General features: G+C 60.4%; 2 protein-coding genes across 3 annotated transcripts in view; both read right to left on the reverse strand.

Moving 5' to 3' along the window:
- The window catches only part of PHF12 (PHD finger protein 12), a 31,972-nt gene extending 25,776 nt beyond the window's left edge, over positions 1-6,196 (reverse strand). The window contains exons 1-2 of the mRNA XM_068210466.1: positions 5,767-6,196; positions 5,266-5,447 (exon numbers count right to left, since the gene is read on the reverse strand). Coding sequence (XP_068066567.1) covers positions 5,266-5,447; positions 5,767-5,832 — 248 coding nt within the window. The 5' untranslated portion in view covers positions 5,833-6,196. The remainder of the gene's footprint in view (positions 1-5,265; positions 5,448-5,766) is intronic.
- A 540-nt stretch (positions 6,197-6,736) lies between these two features.
- Positions 6,737-21,306, reverse strand: SEZ6 (seizure related 6 homolog). Of its 2 annotated transcripts, none has more exons than XM_068210467.1 (17): positions 20,987-21,306; positions 13,023-13,592; positions 12,817-12,950; positions 11,734-11,926; positions 11,236-11,421; positions 10,994-11,162; positions 10,446-10,612; positions 10,168-10,362; positions 9,848-9,986; positions 9,570-9,766; positions 9,299-9,493; positions 9,028-9,219; positions 8,751-8,948; positions 8,616-8,654; positions 8,390-8,510; positions 8,207-8,309; positions 6,737-7,675 (listed from the first exon to the last, which is right to left on the reverse strand). In XM_068210467.1, exons 1-17 carry the CDS (start codon positions 21,048-21,050, stop codon positions 7,643-7,645), a joined length of 2,895 nt encoding a protein of 964 aa, XP_068066568.1. In that variant the 5' UTR covers positions 21,051-21,306; the 3' UTR covers positions 6,737-7,642. The 2 variants fall into 2 exon arrangements, with proteins under 2 accessions (XP_068066568.1, XP_068066569.1); XM_068210468.1 differs by having other exon boundaries at positions 6,737-7,659; positions 20,987-21,305.
- Positions 21,307-22,643: the final 1,337 nt, after the last annotated feature.

Here is a 22,643-nt window from a genome sequence, read left to right on the forward strand (position 1 = left end):
TCAACTTTGAATCCCAAAGCCATGCCCCTATCACTCCACACTGATGTTGGGAACTGCAGCAGAGACCCACGGTTCAATCCAAATCCCCAGTTCTTGCCCACAGTGCAAAATCTGCTCACGCACAGTTTAACATGAGCAACATCCACACACCCAGGTGAGAGTGGTGGTTTGCAAGTCACCCAATCACGAGTTCCTCAAATTCTTACTGTGAATAATTTGCTGAAGCCCTCAGCTGAAGTCCATAGATTTAGGCTGACCTTATCTGCCTTTGCACAGAGATTTAGGACAAAATAAGGAGAGTGAAAAATCTCACTGGTACAACTTTGCTGAGCAGAGCTGCCAAGACTGATCATGTTACCACATCTGCAGGCGCACACGCAGCGACCCTCTGCTGCCAGAAACCCAGTCAGGGCAATCACTTCCTCCTGCCTCAGGATCCAGCCTAGGCTGGCCCCGAGGCTCCCAAAATATCACAACCAGAGATACATAAAAAAAAAAAAAGTTGGGTTTTTTTAAAAGCACATACTCAAACCAATATTGTTTTAACAAAGTATCAGTTAAGTATCCCATACATTTAAATGTTGGGAACAGAACAGCTTACTCTGACCTTCAATATGCAATCACATCAACATTAAAATAGGGGTTTGCTAATCATTTACTGTTAAAAAAACCCAAACAAACAGAAAGCCTCATAATAAAAACCTCCTCCACTTAAAACGACAAGCTTTTTTGAAGCTGTGATGTAATTTGATGCACTGAAACCCGCTCCTAGCCACTATTAGGTAAGAAGTTTGCCTCTCCAACATCTTCCTGGACATCCTGCTACTCCTTGCAGCAGGAGATGCCTCAGACCATTCAAAGATTCACCTGAAACACCCGAGGCAGCCCAAGATGACCAGTAAGGGAAGGATTAACTGAGACAATAGACTGGCCATTGTTTTTCTCCACTCACAGACTGCATATTCATGTAAAAACCCAAAGTTGGAACAAATGCCAAAGATAAAGCAGGCCATTTTAGACCGAATAAGGTGAGGAAAAAGTTATCGATGTCCTAACAGCCAAACACAACTTTTTTCCATTCTTTGTTCAAAGCACTAAAACAATGTGACTCATAGAAAATACCAAAACTCTAGTTTAGCTTCCTCTGCTGCACTTTGCAGCTCTGTTACTCCTGTTCTTCGACACCAGCACTTGGGTGAAGACTGCCAAATCGGAGGGGAAATGAGCCAAACACTGCAAATATAAACACAAGGAGGTGTTGCAAAAAGTTTGATGGAGGTAGCAGCCCCTGGTACGGACAGAACACACTTCTTCCAGAACAGCAGTGAGGAAGCCCAGCTAGGAGGAGCCTTTTTGCTGAGCAGTGCCACAAAACTAGCACTGTCGTTTACGTAACTGGTGAGCTTTAAGGGACTGAGGTCACTCTGCCATGCCAGCAGAGCTGCACAGCCAGCGGCATGAGATTTTACAAGAGGGACTTGAACCGCAGCATTCAGCGAGGTTTGTGCTTTTGGGCTCCTCCAACCAGAAACTCGGGCAGGGAGACTTTAAAAAAAAAAACAAAAAGAGAGAGAAAAAAAACAAACACTAAACTGTTCTGTGTTGGTTCTCCCTCCTGTTGTCACTCCCCTCCCCCAGCTTGTTAACTAAACTTTTCCTCTCCCGGGGATCTTTCTAATCCTTCGTAATGAATTTGCAACATCAGTCACTTTGCAAACCCGCTTCCATGTGAATAAAGTTTACTACAAGCTCAAGAAAACACAGGGAATTCTAACAATCACATTGCCAGGAGGAGGATATAAATGGGAAAGAATAGAAGTAGCACTGGAATACTGGTTTTCAATCATGTAAAGGAGTGTGCACCATCCCTGGGGGCCTGGGCTAAGGCAGAACATCGGGATGGAAATGCACTCTGCACTGTTACCCAAAGCAGCAGACTGTGGGCAAATAGTAGAACCAGACACCAACTTCAGAGCTAAAAATCCCATGTCCTGTTTTCAAGAATTGCTAGGGACCCAAAAAACCTCTCTCTGTAAATTCAAACCTGAAGAGAGTCACCTGACCATGATATTAATCCAAGTATGTTGAAACTAAGTACCTGGCAGGGATTTCACACTTTCCTGTATCCCTCCCACCAGGCCAGTTTATCTCCAGCCAGGCTGGAATCCTCCAGCCTCTCAGAGCACCCACAGCAGCTTTACGCTGAACTAGTGACTCCAAAATGGAGTTGTGGGAGAAGCTGACACCCCAACAGATGAATTGGGAAGTCACTTCCACCCACGTTAATTCAGGAGAGCTGTCGTTCCACGGTGTACCAACAAAACTTGTTATTTACCACCTCAGATGTGTAATACTATCAGACTCTGAAAGTTTCGGGAGTTTTGGCCTCCGCCTTCTGTTTTCCACAGAGTACAACGGGTTCAAGTGCTAAGCTGAAGTTAAGGCAAACTGCTGAAGTTTGAGGGTCACACACCTAGCAAAGCCAACTTCCTCACTACAGCCTTAAACAACTTGATACAGAAGAACCTTCTCTACACAGGAAGGAGCAACACGAGTTCCTGGGAAGCTGAGCTGGGTTTGTCTCCAGCTGACTGCATGACTTGAGCCAATCATTCCCCTGAAAATCCTTTTCTTTTGTAATATGGCCTCTCCCAGACAGCTGTATAGGAGCTGATTACAGCTGTAATCAACTGATCACAAACCCTAGACCAATTAAATGCTACATTTTTTGTTATGCTATACTGATAATAAATTCAACCTGGTACTAAAGCTCACAATAAATATTCAGAGAACAGGTAAGCTGTTGACACAAATCAGTTAAGAGTGCTCCAGCAGGGCTATTCAAGTGACTTAAACCAAGCCTTCCAGTACAGCTACTATTCTTTAAATAAAAAAAAAAAGGAGGCAGAAAGGAAGTTGCAAGTGCTGCCTTTATGCCTAAGTTTATATCCAGAATGGAAGTTTACTTTCACCAAAGTGTAGGAGGTAATGGGAAGACACACGAAAACAAAGCCTGAGCATCCCTTTGAGACAACCTAGGTCACCTGAAGGCCATAGCCAAGGGTCCAACAAAGGTTCAGGAGGAAGGAGGCAGAACCAGGCTGAAGCTGGAGGCCTTTAGACAAAGCCTTTCCACACTGCGCTACCTCCCACAGCAGGGTCTGGGCCACTGTCAAAGGGATTGCTTGAGAAACCACAGAAGAGGCAACAAATGGAGTGAAAGAGAGTATTTAGAATTGCTCTTTCATTTCTGTTTGAAGAGTGACTAGTTAGCCAAAGATACATATATGTATTTTTTAATATAATATTTTAATATAAATTCATATACAATTGTAATGCAACTAACTCAGGTACAGTGAAAGCTTTTCAGGTATCTGATTTACCTGGTTGTTTTCTACTCACTCATTACAAAAACAATGCCAACTTAAGCCATGAAATTTAGGCATGCACAAAGTGGTCTCATTTATGGTCAGACTTAGCTAGGATTCAGAATTAACTCTGCAGCCTTAGGCACAGCTCTTCCACCCCAAAATGTGAAGTTTCAGCCTCGCTAGGAGAACGCTCAGGATGTGTTAGTCTGCATCCGAAAGCAACAACGCCCGGCAGAAGGAAAAAAACACCCTTAAATTAAAGCTCATCAAGGACACTGGATGAAAAATAATGATAATTACTATCCTGCTAGTAAATATTAGAGGATCTGCACTACCACCAGTAGCACTTCCTCAGGGTAGGAGGGATGATGTCATGGCTGCATGCTACAGCATTGTCGGGTTTGCCTGGCTACACGCTGCTAACGGGACACTCCCTACAGGACTGTGACTGCACACTCCGCTTCCCTGCTATCAGCAACCAGTTTAATAAGTGTTCTGAGACCCTCAATTAGCAGAGAAATGCAGAATAGCCAGCAAGCAAATGAAAATCAGAAAAAAGCAAGGGAAAAAAAAAAAAACCACAAGAGGGAGGAAAAAAAAAAGCGCAGAAGAGACAGCTGTAACAGGGTGGCAAACAAAGCTCCAAAGCATGAAAGAGAGAAAGGAATGTGGTTAAAAAATCTCCCCTAAGGAAGAATACTCTGTACTCCCAAGCTCCAGCTGTTTGACTTGCCCCGCTCCCTCCTCCACTCCATTATCCACTCTGGCTGTGCTAATTTAACACAAACCGCCCGCCTGTGTCAACTGTTGAAAGGGGGGATTTCAGGATGCATCCAAGCTCCGGGTGCAGAAAAAGGAAAAACTTTGGGGTGGAAAGTTGAGGCGCTTTTGGCGTGGTGTCGCTTTGTGCCGGGAGAGCTTGGGAAGCTGTGAGGGAAGGCAGCAAGAGCCCATCCTGCTGCAGCCTCCAGCACCCCGAGCTCTGCCACCGCTTCCACACGCACCTCGATTGCCATCCGGCAGCCAGATCTGCATGCAGAAAGCTCTGCCTCCATCAACAAAGCCACACAACTCCCAGCAAGAGCACCCGGCAGCCCCCCAGTTCACGGCAGACACCCCCACGCATGAGACAAGCAGGTCGGAAGAGCAAGGAGGAAGGGAAAAAAGGAGGGAAAGGAATAAACCCGGCCAACGTTAAAGTCTGGAGGCCTGGATTTCCACGGGGAAGGTATTTTCACGTTTGAGATACTGTGGGGAGTGTTGCGAGGGTTTGGAAGTCATATATGCAGCCAAAATGGCGCTGAGAATAAAAATATAATTTAAAGGAAGGTCGCCATATTGTAAACAGTGAGGCAGGGAGACACAGAGACAGCAACCTCCATTATTCCCAGCAGCTGCAGCAGCACGGAAGCGCTGGGAACGTCAGGCCTGCTGCGGAGACGCCACCAGGGCTTCCCCCTCTGCAGCCAGGGCCCTCCGGAGGGTCTCCCGCAAGCCAGGCACCCTTGGAGAGGGGGGAGGTGGGGAAGTTTCCCGCTGGGGAGGGTGAAAGGCCGGGCAGGGGCAGCACCAAGGCAGCCAGGCCGCGCAGCCAGCGGCCTCGCTCCTCCTCCAGGCCTCTCGCCCGCTGCTCAGCACAAAAAGAAAGGAGGAGGGTGGACCCCCAACCCTCCAGAAAGCAGCCAGGGGAGGGCTCACCTCGGCCGCTGTGGGTTAGTCTGAGGAGGGATGGACCCAAGCGGGGTTTGCACCTCCTTTTTGTTGCTGTCTGCTCCAGCCGGCCCCACGTCCCCCACCCCCGTCCCCCCCCCTCCCCGGGACCTAACGGGAAGCGGGAGCGGCCGGAGGGAAGGTGCTCTGGGCAGATCCGGAGGGAGAGAGCGCCAAGCCTTACCAGCACTGGAGGTGGAAAGCGGCGGGGCAGTGATCGCAGCACAGCAGATCCCCTCCTTCCTTGCAGCTATCGCAGCTATCGTGGTTAGTGGCCCTGCCACTTCGCCTGGGCTCCTTCTCGGGCCTCCTGCTCTTCTTCTCCCCATCTTCGCTCTTGGGGGGAGCCAGGAGGGCCTGGATTTGCTGCACATGCACACACAGACAGAGCGGGCTCTGAGGGGCTGCACGGACCCTGACCCAGCGCCCTTCTCCCCGAGCCCACCGGGGGGACAGCGACCCCGGGCCCTCCGGGAGGGGATCGGGGGGGGGACAGAGTCCCGGCCGAGCCCGCCCCGCCCGCCCAGTGTCCGGCAGGGCCTCTCCGGGGGCCGGGCGAGCTGCCGCCGTCCCTCCGCACTTCCTTGTAAGGCCACGGGGCTCCGGGGTGGGGGGGTTCCCTCGCCATCTTGCGGCCCCACTGCCCCCCCCGGTCCGGCCCCCCCCGCCGCGTCCCGGGCCTCACCTCCATCAGCCCCCCGGAGGTGTCCAGGTCGTAGACGATCGTCTTGGTCTCCATCTTCTCCCACATTCATCCAGCCCAGGAGCGGCCCCGAGAGCCCCCCCCGGCGAGAGGGAGCGAGGCGGGGACGTGCGGCGGCCCCTCAGCGGCGGCTCCGCGTCGAGGCGGCGGGGGGGGGGGGGGGGGGCGCGGCGCGGCGGGGGCGGGCGGGCGGCGGGGCCTATCCCACGGGCCGCTGCGGCTTGCGCGTCGTCCTCCTCCTCCTCCAGCCGTGCCCGGGGGCGGCCACGGGGGGCCCGACGCCCGCTGCCATTGCCGCGCAGGGGGTGGGTGGGTGAGGGAGGGAGGGGGCGGCGGCCCCGCGCCCGCCGCGGCCGCTCACGCACCGCGCACGCCCCGCGCACAGGCGGCGCCGACGCTCCGGGCCCCGCGCGCACGCGCACTCCGCGCCCCCCGCCCCGCCCGCCCCGCGCGCCTGCGCGCTCCGCGCCGCCTCCCGCGCGCGGACCTGGCGCGGCGGCGGCGGCGGCGGCGGGGGGGGCGGCGGGACGCACGCGGAGCCACTGCGCGTGCGCGAAGCGCCTCCCCGCGCGACTCCGCCCCGCCCCGCCCCTTCTCCGCCCTCTTCCCGCGCAGGCGCGTGGCGGTAGTCACGTTCCAGCGAGCGGGCGGGGCAGCGGGGACGTCAGTGACGTAACGGCGCGGGGCGGGGCGGCGGGACACGCGCCGGTCGGCAGGGGGCGCGCCGGGGTGGCGGGGGCGCGGTCTCTGGTTGTGACGTCACCCCGGTAGAGGCCGCGCCTCTTAAAGCGGCAGTGTCCCCCCCCCGCTCCGGAGCGCACGGGAGGGGAGGGCGTGGGGCTCGGGTGTCATCGGGGTAGCTGTGGGGTGGGCTCAGGGCCCACGCTGGGGGGTGTGTGTGGGTGTATCCCCACTCCAAGCTGCCCGGCCCCGCTGAGGAAGACGCCATCGCTTCTTCTAAAACACCAGTTTTTATTAATGAAACAACCAAAAGATGGGGAGGGGGGCGGTGTCCCCTCCAGATCGAGGGGGCGGCGGGGGCCGGGGTCACCAGCCCGGGCGGGACGCGGCGGTGGCGGGGGGCACAGCCGTGCCCCGTGGCCCTGCCCGCCCCGTCACTCCGGGTCTGGCCGCGCTGGAGTGCCGGGGCGCGCTGGGGACACGCTGGTGGCGGAAGGGACCCCCCCGGTGAGGGCGAAGCAAGCGGGGGCCGGGGGGACACGCAGCATGCTGGGGACACGGGAGGGACACGTCCCTGCGTGGCGGCGGTGGGAGACACAGGGTTGCGGGGGGACCAGCCCTGTGCTGGGTGGGGGGCGAGGGCGGGGGGGGGCACCCACATGGGCCACCCAAGCCCCTCGCCCACGCCCCGGGGCTTTGTCCCCTCCCCGCCTCAGCCCCGGGGAGCCCTGTCCTTACCTGGGGGTCCCCACAGCGCTGCTCCCCCTGCCTGTGTCACTCATCCGCCGCAGGGACGGTGGGGGCTGCTGCTTTCCCCCTGCGGGGGACTGGGGGGAAGGATGGAGCCCGAAGGGCAGGGCAGGGTGCAGGGACCCTCGCTGGCCCAGGGGCCGGGGGGGCAGGATGGGGTCCAGGGACCCCCACTGGCTCAGCCTCTCACGAGCCCGGTGCGGGGGGCTGGGTGACAGTGGGGCTCGGGCAGATCCCGCCGGGGTCTGGGTGGTTTTTGGGTGGCAGGGGGGTGGCCGGTGCCCAGGTGGGGTCCTGCCAAGCGCTCGGCTTGAGTCTCCTTGGGAGAGGTGTTCCCAGCCCGTGCCGGGGGCCGGTGGGCACGGGGGGGCCCGGGAGGGGTGGCTGTAGCGCCCAGCTCCACGCTGCCCACACCTAGATGGACACCTCATATTCCCTCGTGTCCTGCAAAGAAAACAGACTGCAAGGGGTTGGACACTCGGCAGTGCAACGGGGTGCCTGGGACAGGGATAGGGCATCTCCCATCCCATAAGGACCTGGGGGCACATCCCAGACTACAGATGGCCCTGGGGATGTGTGTCCCATCCCATACATGGGTCCTGGATCAGTGTCCATCGTGTACATGGTCCTTGGATGGATACCCCAGATAGTGTGTGTGGTCCCTGGACGGTTGTCTGAACTAATGTGTGGTGCCTAGATGGATATCCCACCCCACGTGTCGTCCCTGGGTCGATGTTCCGTCCTGTGTGTGGTCCCCAACTGGATGTCCATCCTGATAGATACATCATCCCATGGGTGGTCTCTGGGTGCATGTCCCATCCCCTGTGTCGTTCCTGGATGCATGTCCTAAATAATGTGTGGTTCCTGGAATACATCACCCCATCCCACACTTGCCCCAGCCCATGCACAGCCCCTGGCACAGGTGGCCCATGCAATGCAGGGTCCCCAGGGTGCCCAGCCCCAGCAGGGGGCTGTGGGGGCCAGTACTTACTCCTGTCTCATAGGTGGGATTGTCAAAAGCCGACTCCACGGTGATATGGTCATAGGGGTGGGAGCCAGCAAGGGGCAGCTGCAGGGCTGGCTTCCCCTGGAGCCTGTGGGGAAAGGGCAGCTGGAGTGGGCAGTGGGGGGCCACGGGGCCGCACGGGGTGACAGGGGCCAGCGGGCCACTCACTTGGAGAAGTAGAGATAAATGCCCCCGATGAGCAGGGCCACCACTAGCACGGGCAGGAAGACAGCGATGGCAACGTTGGTGCCCTCCAGCGTTGTCCCCGAGGGCACGGCCTTGGCCACAGCTGTCCGGGAGGGACAGTTGGGGGCTCACCCAGGGGACACCCCACATCGGCCGCACCCTGGGTGCCCCTCCACGCTCTGGCACCCCAAAACACCCTCGCCCTTACCATCCAGGTTGCGGTTGCTGTAAAACTCATCGTAGGAGGCTGGAGGAGGTGGAAGAAAGAAACCAACACCAGGGGTGAGAAGTGGGGTGCTGAGCGGTGCCGGCGGGGTGTTGGGGTGAGGGGTGGTGGTCTCACCCGCCTTGCAGATGGGAGGGGAGCCGCTCCAGCGTGAGGGGTGTCCGGGCAGGCAGCGCAGGCTGCTCTCACCCAGCAGCGCCCGGCCAGCGGTGCAGGAGAAGTGTAGGGTGGCTCCCGCCGGGTACAGCCGCCGCTCCGGGTTCTGCCGTCCGCCCGCCGGCACACCGGGGTTGTGGCAGGGCTCGTACGTCTCCGCTGCGAGGCAGTGGTACGGTGGCGTCAGCGCTCGCCCTCGGCTTGGGGGATAAGCCCGAGGAGGGGACGCCCAACTCACGGATGCACTTGGGGAGGCGGTCACTCCACTTGGGTCCCCCCGCAGCGCGGTCGTGGCAGGTGAGGGTCCCGGCGCCCGCCAGGACGTAGCCCTTGTCACAGACGTACTGCACAGTGGCTCCCACCGGGAATTTAGGGTTGGAGACCACCCTGCGGCTGTGCTCAGCATCCCCAGGGTCCCGGCAGGTTGTCACTGCAGGCAGGAGTGACCGATGGTGATGGTGACTGGGGATGTGCTGCAGGGCAGGGGGTCACTGGTGGGCACCACTCACCCCGCTCGCAGGAGGGCAGGTCACCGCTCCACGTCAGGTCCCAGTGACACATCAGGAGGTCAGTGCCAGTCAGCTGGAAGCCGGGGTAGCAATGGAATGTGACCACAGTGCCATGGAGAAGCTCTGGCTGTGAGGACGTCTTCCAGCCATTGGCAATGTCCGGCAGCTCAGGGCAGGTGTCATTACGGGGGACCTCTGTGGGCATGGAAGGCTGAGCAGGGCAGTGGGGACACTGCAGACACCAGGGGCACTGTCCCGCCATGGGCCTCACCGGAGAAGTGGATGACAAAGCCCTGCCTATAGGCAAAGGCACCAGCACCAGGGTCAGACTGGAACTGGACGGTGACATCGGCAGTGGATGCATAGAGCTTGAAGCGGCCACGGGCGCCCGTGTACTGGCCCAGGATGCGTGCCGTCAGGTCATCCCCATCGTAGAACGTCAGCATGTCCCCTGAGCCCAGCCGCAGCCTGGGGCAGTGGGGCCGTGAGAGCAGGGAGTGCACAGATCCGCCATCCCACCATCCCATCCCGGCCCATCCCTGCACTCACACGCGGACGTCCAGCATGATGCGCTTGTCCTCCTCCACGTGCAGCCCCCAGATGCAGTCCTGGCCCTTGCCATATGCCTCTGGCCAGTTGGGTGACAGCACCACTCCAGCCGTGTCCGTCAGCTCCCCGCTGCACACCGCTGTGGGCACACACCGGGCTTGGCACTGCCACGGGGCACCTGCCACAGCACCCACTCCAGCATCCCACATCCAGCAACCACCATGTCCTTCAGCTCCATCACACTCAACAGCACGGTGGCTGCAGTATCTCTCATGCCCCATCCATAGCAAACCCCAGCACCTTCTAGCACCAGCACCCACCACGGCACGCTGGTTCTGTCTCATTCCACTGCGGGTCACTGGGGTCGACACACTCGATGATGGTGGAGCCCTGCTCCAGCGTGTAGCCAGGGTCGCAGCTGAACTCCACCGTGGTGCCCACGGGGTACCGGGGATCACTGGCCGTGAAGTTCCCATACTTGACGAAGGGCTCGTAGCAATGCCCCTGCTCAAAGGCTGCAGGCACAGGGGCAAAGGTCTGCAGGGGCCAGGTGGGCACAGGGATGTTTGGGTCACCCGTTACACCCTTGGCCCCATACCCTCATAGCGCAGCGCCATGCCCGCAGCGGCCCCGCTGCTGTCAGTGGTGAGCTCCACGAAGAAGTGGCGCCCGGTGCTGAGCAGCCCCTCGATGGGCAGGTACTCCACCTCGTAGGAGTCGTACACCGGCGGCGCCTCCACGTTGTTGCCGTTGCGGATGATGAGCCTGACAAGGCACGACAAGGGCAGGGTGCACTGCTGGCCATGGCCAACAGCAGCCACGCTTGGGCATGGATGGTAGCATCCAACCCCAGCTATTTCCAACAGCCCCATCCTTGGGCATGGCCAGAGGTTATCTTCCTTGAATATGGCCAACAGCACCTATGCTTGACTATGGCCAATGGCCAAAGGTAGCCACACTTGGCCATGGCGAGCAACACCCATCCTTAAATATGACTAAGGGCACCCATTCATGGCAGATCCTGTCCTGGGATATGGCCAATGGCACCCATCCTTGGATATAGCCAAGAGCACTCATCTCTGAACATGGCCCTGTGAGGGGCTGCCCCTACACCCCTAGCCCCCCCAGTTTGCTCCAGAGCCAAACCTGTCATCGTCCTCTGCCAGTGACACCTTCTCGAAGTGGAGGTGCAGGCGGTGGCCATCTGGCGCTTCCAGCAGCCAGTGGCAGGTCAGGTTGTTGCTGTAGTTCCCGGGAAAGCCGGGCGAGACAATGCGTCCCACTGTGGCGTTCCGGACCACCCCGCCACACGCCGCTGCGGGAGAGCCTCATCAGTGGGTGACACTGCCATGCCAGCTGTCCCGTGTCCCCGTGGTGCTGGTGCTTACCGAGACAGAGGGGCTCGCGGGCGCTCCAGAAGGGGCGGGTGGCGTTGCGGCAGACGAGGCGTCGGGCACCCTGCAGCTGGTATCCCGTGGAGCAGCGGAAACGGGCGTCCCCACCAGGGTGCAGGCTGCTGACCGAGACCTCCCCGAAAGCCGGCCGTGCCGGGAAGGGGCAGCTCAGCAGGTAGGCTGGGGGCAGGTGGTGGTGTTACCAAGGCTGAGGAGCAATGGACCCCCCCCCAGAACCCAGAAACTGCCTCCCCAGAGCCCTGGAAATGCCTGTGTGTGGCAGGGCTTGAGTGACACAGTGCCTATGGCTACCGAGAACTACGCTCAATGAATCTGTAACTGCTAAGGCCAATTAGCTCTCCATGAGCGTTCCTCACCTAGTCAGTGCCCACTTAAAACACAGATAAACTCCTGGTGCTTCGCCACAATTCAGATTAGCACCACGCTGGCAGGGAAGCTCCCAGAGGATACAGAGGGGCCTGAGCCCCATACCTTGGTAGTGAAAGTGGTAGGAACCAGGGCTGGGGGGCCGGGGGCTCTGGAAGCGGAGGGTGAGGAGGTTGGCTGGGCTGCGGATGACCTGGCCCCGCAGCAGGAAGGACTCGTTGGCCAGGAGGTTGGGCTCCAGGCCTCCCGCACTCTCCACCGTCAGTGTCTCCCCTTCTGCCAGGCTGATGTTCTCTACCTGCAGGGGACACAAGTGTCACCACCGCAGCATCACCTGGCACCTGGCTCGGAGCTGGTCCTTGAGTGGCTTCTCTGCGGTCGATAGCCCGCTGGAGCTTGTCTGTGCATGGCAGCACCTTTCAAACATGGTTAGCAGTGCCATAAATCATCCCCACGCCAAGAGCAGCCGGGCCCTGCCAGAGCGGCTCTGCCAGAGCACCACAGCACAGCCAGGCCCACGCTGGCAGCCTTGCAGACAGCCAGCCTCGCCCTCTGGAGCAATTTGCTATTAATGATGCTAATTAAGCCATGCTGCATGGTGAGGAGCAGCAGCACTGGTGAGTGTGGGCTGGAGCAGGGCTGGTGGTGGACATGCTGCCTCTGGCTCACCACCAGCTGTCCACAAGCTACTGCACTGCCCTGTGGTGGCCTCAGCAGAGATAGGGACATGTGGCCATTTGCCACTGTCAGGAGCAGCGCAAGGCCTCAGCACAGCAGGGTTTGCTGTCAGCCTCTGCTCCTGGCAGATGGGTGCTGGGTGTTCCTGGCCCTGCAGCACAGCATGGCACCTGCTGGCACTGCTCACACCTTCTCCATTAGGGCTTAGTTAATTAAATCTCACAGCACTTCTTTGTGATGGGTGCCAGCCACAGCAGCTGGTGGGCACGGAGCATCCTGGGGCATCCCACCAGCTCATGTACCCACATCCCTGTGCCGGGGCCTGAGGGTAGGCAGTGTCCTGAGCCAGCTCTCTTGGCTTAGGGACACAGGAATGGGGACAAGGACAGGGACAAGACCATGTGTTCGCTGCACCCTGCACAGACACACAGCCGTGACACAGAGTAGGGGACATGCCACACTTGTCTGCAGGCACTTGCCACCCTGGCCCACCCTCAGCCCTCAGCTCACCTTGAGCTCCACACCATAGCCAGGGTAGACAGAGATGCTGTAGGTGCAGTCCAGGCTGCCATCATAGGGGACACTGGTTGGCTCTGGGGACACCAGCCAGCCCTCGGGACCCGCCAGTGTCCTGTTGCAGGGAGCTGGTGACAGAAGAAACCCCAGCTTAGCCTCACTTCACCATAGTTCCACCTGACTCCCTCCCTGGTGCTCACCTGGCCCCTGCAGTGTGGTGACAGTGGTGGTGGTGATGGTGGAGGTGGTGGTGGTCCCCTCCTCATCCCCAGGCACCACAGTGGCCCCAGCTCGGGGTGCCAGGGATGTGCCAGCCGTGGTGGGTGCCTGGCTGGGGGATGCAGTGCTTGACTCTGGCACCCCAGACGGGACCCACGAGGGGTCCGCACCTGGCACAGCCCCCCACGCCTCCCCCCATGGCCCAGGGTGCCCTGCTGGCGTGGTCAGCGGGTCAGTGGGGAAGGCGGGACGGGGCAGGGCAGGGGTGCGGGGTGAGGGCTCGGGTTCTGGAGGACCGGGGGCCGGCTGGAGGGCACCGGCAGGGAGGAGGGGGCCGGCGCCAGCAGGCAGGAATGGCGCCTGGGCCAGGTAGTCCTTCTTCAGGAAGGCTTCATGCAGCAGGTCCTCCAGCAGCGGGTGGTGGTTGAGGATCTTGAGCGTGGGCGCCGTGCTCACAAAGCGAGCCTCTGCCTCCCGCTCCGCCGGCGTGGGCAGCGCCGTCGGCTCCACCTCAGCGCTCTCCCCTGTCTTCCTCGCCAGCCCATTGAAGCCTGGAGGGAGGAAAGATTTTGGGATGCTGGGGAACCTGTGGACTGATGCTGTGTTGGGGACTGACAGGGAACGGGGGACTGGTGATGCATCAGGGAGTGATGCTTCATCACAGACCAACACTGTGCCCTCAGTGGCACCTGGGACCAGGGCCTGGACACGGACTGGCGCTGTATCAGGTGTGGATGCAGCTCTGGGGAGTGATGTTGGTGCATTGCCACAGACCTGTGCTGCTCTGGGGACCAACACTTCCCATGGACCAGCCCTGCCCCACAGGCCAGTGCTGCTCCAAGGGCTAACGCTTCCCTGCACACCAATATTCCCCCAAAACCAGGATGGCAAACAAGTGCATCAGCCACACACAGTGGGACTGCGACACCCTGTCCCCAGCATACCCTTCACTGGGGCAGCCCTAGCAATTAAACCCCGGCTAATTAATGCACATCTGCAGCATGTACCATGTGAAGGGGTGCCCACTCCTCCTGTGAGCCAGCCCGGATGGGGACAGCCCAGGGACTGGGTATCCCTGATCCCAGGGACAGGTTATCCTTCACCACAGAAGTGGCCATCCCGTGCCAAGGTTCTCCTGGCTCTGCATATTCCCAGGGCGCAGACATGCAGGTGACTACCATGACCACATGTGCCAGAAATGTCACGGGAGCCTGGACACTTGCACCCTTCTGCAGGCTGCCAGAGAGCTCAGCTTCTTTCCAGCCAGGCTGTCCCTGAGCAGTGTGAGTCTCTAGGGAGCCCCCCATCCCATCGATGCTCCCCCCTCTCCCACCCCCAGCCATAGGGATTCCCCTGTCGCAGCCCCGTGTCCCTCCCAGGCATTAGCCCCTGAACAAATCCCCAGCATGCCCAGCCCAGCAGCTTACGGCCTTTAGACCAAAAATAAAAGAATTTAATCAGCCCTAATGAGTCACCCAGCATCTCCCGCTCCTGGATCTGGCACAGCACCGTCCCCTCTCCTGCTGGGCACAGCTCAGTGCCACGGCAGTGCCACGGGGGTGCCATGGTGACACCCAGCATCCCTCTGAGGCCACGGTAGCGTGGGCACGTCTTGCCGCCGTGCACAGGCACTGATGACACGATACTGCCAATTACCGGGTAATTATCCCTATCCGTAGCAGGGCAGGGCCCCGCGAAGATTAATTACTCTGCGACTGCTGCTTTTAAGGGACTATTAAGAGACATTATCTTGGGTGTGCGGCGTAGTGGGGAGCTGCTGGGTGCTGGCAGGCGTCCTCACATCGCTGCTACCCACCCCTTGTCCCCACCACCCCCATGCCATCGCGCCGGGACAATGATAATGCCCTGGACACAGAGGCACAGCAGGGATACCTGCCTGCACCAGCTCCAAGGGGTTTGTTTGCCCCCCAGCAAGGCCGGAATTATATTTTAATGGGATCCGTTTATTAGAACATAAAAGTTAATGAGTTTATACTGAAGGGCACCAAAATCTCGGATGGGCTTTAATAGCAGATTAGCGCTCAGGGCTGGGCCCTGCACCACCAGCACTGTCCTGTGTGGTGAAGGCTGGGCTAGAGGTGCCCACCCAGCCCCCTGGACACTCCTGTCCACGAGCATCTCACCTGCCCGGGGTGCTGGGGGCACGGTGGTCCCCATGGAAGCTACTGGCTAAGGTCAGGCCTCATAGCAAGGATCCTACAACAGGTCCCATCTGGACACTGAGCACCCTGGGCTGGGCAGTTTTGGCACCAGGCACTGCCCTGGGCTCTGTGTGGGGCTCCGGGTACCGCAGAATGCTCTTGGCACCAGGGCATGCTTGGGACTCTTGGCCCTCTGGGGATGCAGGATGTTCAGGACACCGTGGGAAGGCAGCGGGTGCCCAGCTGCTGCCACCCATGCCCCGTGAACACCACAGTATTGGATCCTCCACCTCCACAGATGTCTCTAAGCAGCTTATCTCCAGAGCCACAGCTATGTCCCTCCCATGTCCCCAAGGTGACCAGGGACTGCTGACATGGGACTGGCTACCCAGCACACACCCCTCTGGGCCCTGGCACCCAACAGCGACCCCGCTGAACTCGGGGTGGGCAAAGGGGCTGTCAAGCCCCCAGTGGCCATGTACCTGTTGGGGTCCCTCGGCATACTGGCCATGGTCACAGCCAGGATGGGGTCCTAATCCCTTCCATTGGCTTTGGCGGGTGGGAGTTTATTAACAGCAGCCGGGAGATGCCAGAGACTAATCCGGCTGCGGTGGGCGGAGGCCCCCCCCGGCAGGAATCGATGCTGCCTGCTGTCACAAATAAATAAATAAGGCAGCACGAGGCCGCCCAGGGAGCCCCGATCGATGCTGCCCGCCAAGACAGCAATAACAGAGCGCCCGACTCAGGGAGGAGACAGGGCAGGGCCCTCGGTGGCCCCAGGAGCATCACAGTGCCCTGGCACAGTGGTGTTCCATGCCTCAGTTTCCCCATCTGTAGGAGGGGGAAGGTGGGAGGTGCAGGCAGGCGGGTGACTGGCACAGGGTGAGGGCAGGGGCTGGGCCTCACAAGATTCTAGGTTTATTTTCTAATTTAGAATCCAATCTGGCTTTGCCCCCATGGTCAGGGCCAGCAGCTGTGATGAATGAGCTGTCAGGCAGCCAACACCATGCTCCCCCACCCACAGCCTCCCTGTCCCACCGCCTCCAGCCCCCACAACAGGAGAGGGAACACACCTTATTGATGTCAGATCCCTACCTGCCCCCTGCCCCGGTGGCCCTGAGGACCTCAGGCAGGGAGCAGGGCTTGCTTCCAGGTGTGAAGGCAGCGTGGGCAGGAGCAGGCAGGGAATACAGGTGGGTGCAGGTGGTGGGTGGGCAGGTGTAGGCAGCGTGGGAATTCAGCCATTGTCGGGATGTAGGCAGGCTGGGTGGGCGGATGCAGGCGTGGGTGGGTGGGTGGATGCAGGCAGGGGCACACAGATGGTGTGGAGGTGGGCACCGTGCAGCAAGCTCCTCTGCCACCCAGCTGTCACCACAGACAAACCACTGGCACCCAGCATGGCAAGCTGGCACGGATGCTGGCATCCACGTCCTGCCACCCCATGGCCACCTCCACACTGGCACCACCAGTGACCCCAGATGCCCACGGCCAAGCTGAGACTGTTAGAGCAGCCGGAGTGGGGACCCAAAGGGCTGCTCCGGTGCCCGGGGACACTGCTGGCGGGTGCGGCCGCCAGCCCTGGCAGCTACCAGAGGAGCTCAGCTTTAATATTCATGGCAGCGCTGGCGGGGAAGCGTTTGACCTTGTATGTTTTGCAATTCTCCTTGAATTGAACAGTCATTTACCCGCTGACACATGTCACATCACCGCAACTGGTTCCCTGGAGCATCGCGGCGGCCGAGCGCCGGCTGACACACGGAGCACCACTGACACCGGCTGGGCACCAGGGCAGAACCCAGCGGGCAGCTGGGTGCCCATCCCTGGGGCTTTCCTCCCTTCCCACCTGGTGATGCCAACGGTGCCCTTGTCCCCTCCTCGCCACCCACAGCCCATGTAATCCCCCTTCCCCGCTCTCCCTGAGGAGCTAATGGGTTTCTACAGCAATTTCCCTGCTTGGCAGCAGCGGTGATAAATTGTATGTCTGCTGCTATTTCAGACCCAAGCGCTGTGCGGTGCCATGTCCCCCTTCGCTGGGCTCACAGCACCTAATTCAGCCCCTCCAGCCCCTCCCCCAGGCTTTCCTGCGATGAATACCCCATGGCTGGGCAGCACCCGCTCTGTGCCACCCCACAGTGGCCGTGATGTCGGTGCCAGGCCCCCGTGGAGCTCTGTGCAAGCTCTGGTCTCCCTCAGGACCCAGGACAGCTCACCCCTCGGGGCGGCAGAGGAGCACCCAGCCCTCGGGGCACCCCTGGGTGCTGGGGACGCCTGCCCAGCGTGGGCAGGAGTCGGGCAGGGTGAGCAGGGCCACGCTGCCCACCCAGCTCCTGTCTCCCCTTCCCTCCGCCCACTGCCAGAGACAGTAATTGAAATCGGTTGCGGGAGGCGAGCGAGAGCTGCTTGTCGGGCTCCGCGCTGGGCTGCTCAGCCATGTCATACTTCCTGCAGACACCGTCCCCTCCCATCGCCGCCTGCTCCTGCCACAGCCAGCATTTCAGCTGCCCCCAGCACTCTGTCTCTTCAGCCAGCCCCACATCCTGCCGAAGCACTGCTTCTCCTGCAGGATGAACCAGCCAGTTCTAGAAGCCATCCAGGGCTGATCTTACAGCCAATATTGCCCCTTGCTGCCAACCCCCCAGGGTATCTGGGGACCACCAGAGCCTGCCCTGCCCAAGCATCACCTCGCTCATCGCCCACTACTGGCTGATCTGGCATTTCAAGCACCTCTCTCCATTTTCACAGGGTCAGAGCAGCGCTCTTGCAGCTGATTAATATTTGATCCCTTCAGCACAGCTCGTTACTGCATTTAAATTATATATGTAATAATTCCTACTGGCACAGCGAGCGTGCAGGCTGGCTCCTGCCGCTTCTCCTGCAGGCTGGGGGCCGAGCAGATCCCGAGCCTTGGCCAATGGGACCCCCTGGCACCTCAGAGGATGTGACAAGCAGTGCCAGGTCTCAGCACAGGGCAGGCTGGCAGTGAGCCCGGCAGATAGAGGCATCCCCAGCTGCCTCTGAGGGGTCCAGGCAGCCCCTTTACCCACCCGAGGTTGCTCGTGGTGGGAGCAGTGCTGGTCCTCTGGTCATCCCCATCTCCCCAGCAGCAGGAGGAAGGGTTGCTGCCACTCCCGAGCTCCTGCCTGCGACTGGAGGGAATCCATTACCTCCCTGGTTATAGGCAGCTTTCAGAGGCAATCTTTCAATTGTGCGCATTTAAAGAATTGATTGGAGGCGAAATTATCCTCTCCCGTCAGAGCCACTGGAGACACAACTTCATCTGCCTCCCCCGAGGGCTGTTGGTGCTCCCAGGGGACCCCACAGCCAGGGTCAGCCTCAGCCCCCACCCCAGCAGAGGCTGCACGCAGGGAGCAACAGCTCCAGGAGCCCCGTGCCAGCCTGGGGGGTCCCACCAGCAGCACAGGGAGGGGTGGGGGCTCTCTGCTGCTCCAAACCAAGCCCGGGGGTGCCCTTGTCATGTCCTTGCCCAAGCTTCTTTGCACCCCATTTTCCCCCACTCTCCCACTGCTCTGGTTCTGCCTGGCAGCCCTGCCTGGCACAGCACCCTGCGCTGAATTCATCCCCGCCCCTGCAAACCCACAGACGATCCCTGCGGCAACCGGGCTGGCTCCCGGGCAATGGTGGGGGTGCTTGGCTCAGCCTGTGCCCCACATCCCCTCGGGACAGCCCTGCCCTCCCGCTCCCTGGCTTAAGAGCATTATCCAGATAATCCTGGCCTGGCGGCACGGCAGCGTGGCGGTGACGAACTCCTCCGAGGCACGCAGGGCACGAGCGCACACGCCGGTAATTACTGGAGCAGGCGCCTGCCTCCTTCCCCGGCCCACTCCTCACACTGAGACCCCAGCCAGCACCCACATCCCCAGGGGCACCGTGTCCCCCAAAAACATCACCCCAATGGGCACAGTGCATCTGGCTGATGCTGGATGCTGTGGCACAGCTCATGGGGGCACAGCCAGGCCCTGTGCCCCTGCCACAGCCTGTGCTGCTTCCTAATGCCACAGGCTGCCAGGACCCCAAATTACAAGGAGCTCCCTCCAGCATGGCTAAGATGACCTCCACAAAAAAATGCCTGGCCTGCCATAGCTTTGGAGAGCTGGGGCAAGGGGCTGCAGTGGGGCAGGGTTGATAGAGCTGTGCCTGGCATCGTACCCCTTGGCTTCACCTGTGCCATGGGGTCCAGACCCCACTTTCTGCTGGGGCAAATCCCTGTGGACACCAGGGCCTGGTGGTGCCCCACAGCTGGGGCTGGAGAGAGACAAGATCAGACCCTGCACTGCCACCACTCAGACCACATCATAAAGTTCCCCAACCTGGATGAGAGGTCCAAGACTCCCTGACCCCATGTCCCTCTGATCCACAGCTCACCCCCATCATGCACCAGCCCATCGATGCCAAGTCAAGGCCACAGTGACACTGAGCATGGCACTGCTGCATGGAACCCCTGGGAGCCCTGCCTGATGGAGGATGGGGAGCTTGAGGCACGAGCCACACAGGCAGCTCCCAGTACATGGTGAGGGGATACAGGGTGGACAGGACCCCATGGGTCCCAGCCCTGGGAGAAGCTCAGCACCTCCTCGGGCATCCCTACATTTAAGACTCTGGGAAATGCACATGCAGTGTTTAATTAACTTTATTGATATTCAGAAATTAGGGGACTGACTAGAGGTAATTGCTCATTAGAAATCACTAAACTGACACAGTAAGCACCAGCCTCCCTTGGGGGAAATCTGCCCTGCTCCCAGGACAGAGCCAGCGATATGGACCCCCCATTCCAGTTTTGCTGCCCCCCCAGCAGGGCAGGAGATGGGGGTGCTATGGCATTGCCCCACTTGCTGTCCCCATCCACTCCCTTTCCCAAGAAAGAAGGCTGTGGCAGCAGCCCCAGGCGGCAGAGCGAGCTGGGAATAGCAGCGGGCGCAGGGCCACGGCGCCCTTCCCCGGCTGGGCTCCGCTGCCAGATGGGGAGTTTATGTAACTCCCCGCACGGCTGCTGCCTGCAGCCGGTGCCCACATCCCGCATCCCACCGGGGCCAGCAGGGCTGGACCACGACCCGCCCATCGCCCCATGCATGGCCACAGTGCTCCGGGGCACCCCAATCCCTGACAGATGTCCCCAAGCCTTGGAGGGTCCCCAATCCTATTTTTGGGGCAGCGGAGCCACGAGGCATCGAGACTGCTGGTGCCCCACGGGTGGCAGAGACAAGGAGCCGAGCTGGGTGTTGGCTGCTCTCCTTGGCAAACCAGCACCCGGCACCCCTGCGTCCCCCGTGTCCCCCGCAGAGCTGGAGGGGTCACCCCAACAGGGAAGAGAGGGGGAAAGAACCAAATGCCCCTGGTGCCCCCCACGAGGCAGTGGGGACCGCACGGAGGGACCGGCTCGCGGCACAGCCAGCCCGAGGGTGGCTCGAAGGGCTCGGTGACCGCGGGAGCGGGTCCGCCGTGCCTTCCCAGCCCCCGGTGCAGCGATGCGCCCCCGCCGGTAACACCGGCAGAGGGGCTGCCGCCGGAGCCTGCCGGGGGCGGCGTTGCACCAGCCCGGCTGCAAAGCGCTGTGCGCGTCCCCGGAGGGGGTGGCGGTGGGGCGGATAAAGGGGAGGGGGGATTCTCGGTTCACCGGGGGAAAACGGGGAGCGTCCCCTCCGCACCGGGGGGCGAGCACGAGTTGGCAAAGTTTGACGGCGACGGAGGCGGGTTGAGGCCACCCGGTAGCGAAGGGTGGTCGGTGTGCACGGCGGGGATGACCCGGGGTGTCGGTCGGCGCTTACCGTGTGCCGGGGCGCGGAGCAGCGCGGCGAGCAGCGGCAGGAGCAGCGCGGGCGGCGGGCCCATGGCCGGCGGCGGTCAGCACCGCGGACAGCTCCGCTGCGGGCGCGGCGGCGGCGGCGGCGGCGCCCCGAGCGGCGCCCGCCGATACCGGGGACGGCGGAGGGGGGCGGGCCGTAATGCTCCGAGCGCGGCGCACACCAAACCAAGGACCGGGGGGGCTCTCCCCGCCTCCCTCTCAGCCCCCCCTCGCCGTAATGCTCCGAGCGCGGCGCACACCCAGTGCCGGGGATGTGGGGAGGGGGGCTCTGCTCGCCTCCCCCTCAAATCCCCCCCACCGTAATGCTCCGAGCGCGGCGCTCGCCAGTCCCAGGGACAGGGCGGGGGGCCGGCCGTAATGCCCGAAGTGAGGCGCTCGCTAATTCCAGGGATGAAGGGGGGCCTCCCCCACCCACCCCTCGCCGTAACTCTCCGAGCGAGGCGCCCTCCAATCCTGCAGGCTGGGAGGGGGGGCTCCTCCCTGCTACCCCACCCCCACGCCGTAACTCTTCGAGTGCGGCGCCCGCTAAAGCTGGCGATGAAGGCTGGGGGAGGGGGATCGCCTAACCCTCTCTTCCTCCCCGAATCCCGACAACCCTTCGGGACGGGAGCCACCGAGGGCTGTGGGAAATGTGCTCGGTGTCCATCTCACCATATCCTGCCTCCCCACCCTACAGCACGCTCACCACAGCCACCTCCCTTCCCCCAGTCTCCTCTTCCCTATCCCTAAATAGCCCAAATTAGGGCTGGGCTCATCATCCTCCAAGCAGAGACACCTGGACCCGGAACAGCACAGAGGGGGGCCGGTATTCTTTATGGTGGTGTTCCAACAGCCCCTCCCCAGCCCCCTGCCTCGGGGTCCCGGAGGGCAGCCAGCCCTGCAGTGGGCAGATGGTGTTGGCACCGGCACCGAGCAGCTCCATGTTGGCTGATGGACGGCTCTTGCGGGTGTTAAAAATATATTAAAAAAAAAACCCAAAAAAAAAAACCAAAAAAAACACCTCTTTGTTTAATAACCCCATCCCTCCAAAAGCCCAGATGGCTTCGCCTCGCCGGATCCCCCACAGCCCGGCCAGCCCCGCTGCACACACAGCCCACGCAGCCAGCTCCGGTGGGGGTTTAATTTTAATCCCAGGTCCTGCTTTGCTGACATGCATCATTCCTGCCATGAAGAATGGCATGGCTTGGCATGGGGAGCCGAGAGCAGAGCAGCAGCCAGTCCCACGTCATGGGCAGCGTGCCACCAGCTCCGTGGCACTGCCCGTCGTGCCACCAGCCCCACGGCTGTGGTGGGAGCGGGGCTGGAAGTGAAGTCGGGATCCTTCTCATCCCGGGGGTGCTGCCAGCTCTTCTGCAAAGCACTTTCAGCTCTAAACCCAAAACTTTGATCCGCCAGTAGCGCCATCAATGTTTAATGCAGCAAAGCCCTGGTAGGGCTTGGAAGATGAGCATTTTGAGGCCAAATTGAAGTTTCTAATATTATGATATTCAAATAATTTTAATCTGCCTGATGCATCCCCAGGCATGTACCTGGACTGCTAATGAGGGGCTGCCTTCAGCCGCTGTTGCTTTTGACAGAAAACAAACAATTCTTTGCAGGAGCCATCAAAGGATTGGGAA

This window comes from Anomalospiza imberbis, chromosome 20 (assembly GCF_031753505.1).
Source record: "Anomalospiza imberbis isolate Cuckoo-Finch-1a 21T00152 chromosome 20, ASM3175350v1, whole genome shotgun sequence".
NCBI classification, from domain to species: Eukaryota; Metazoa; Chordata; class Aves; order Passeriformes; family Viduidae; genus Anomalospiza; species Anomalospiza imberbis.

Coding starts and splice junctions, on each gene's coding strand:
- SEZ6 (XM_068210467.1), bottom strand. CDS start 21,050: ATGGGCCCGCCGCCCGCGCTGCTCCTGCCGCTGCTCGCCGCGCTGCTC. Junction 9,767..9,847: donor ATCATGCTGGACGTCCGCGT/GTGAGTGCAGGG, acceptor CCACTGCCCCAG/GCTGCGGCTGGGCTCAGGGG. Junction 8,655..8,750: donor CCCTCCCATCTGCAAGGCGG/GTGAGACCACCA, acceptor CACCTCCTCCAG/CCTCCTACGATGAGTTTTAC.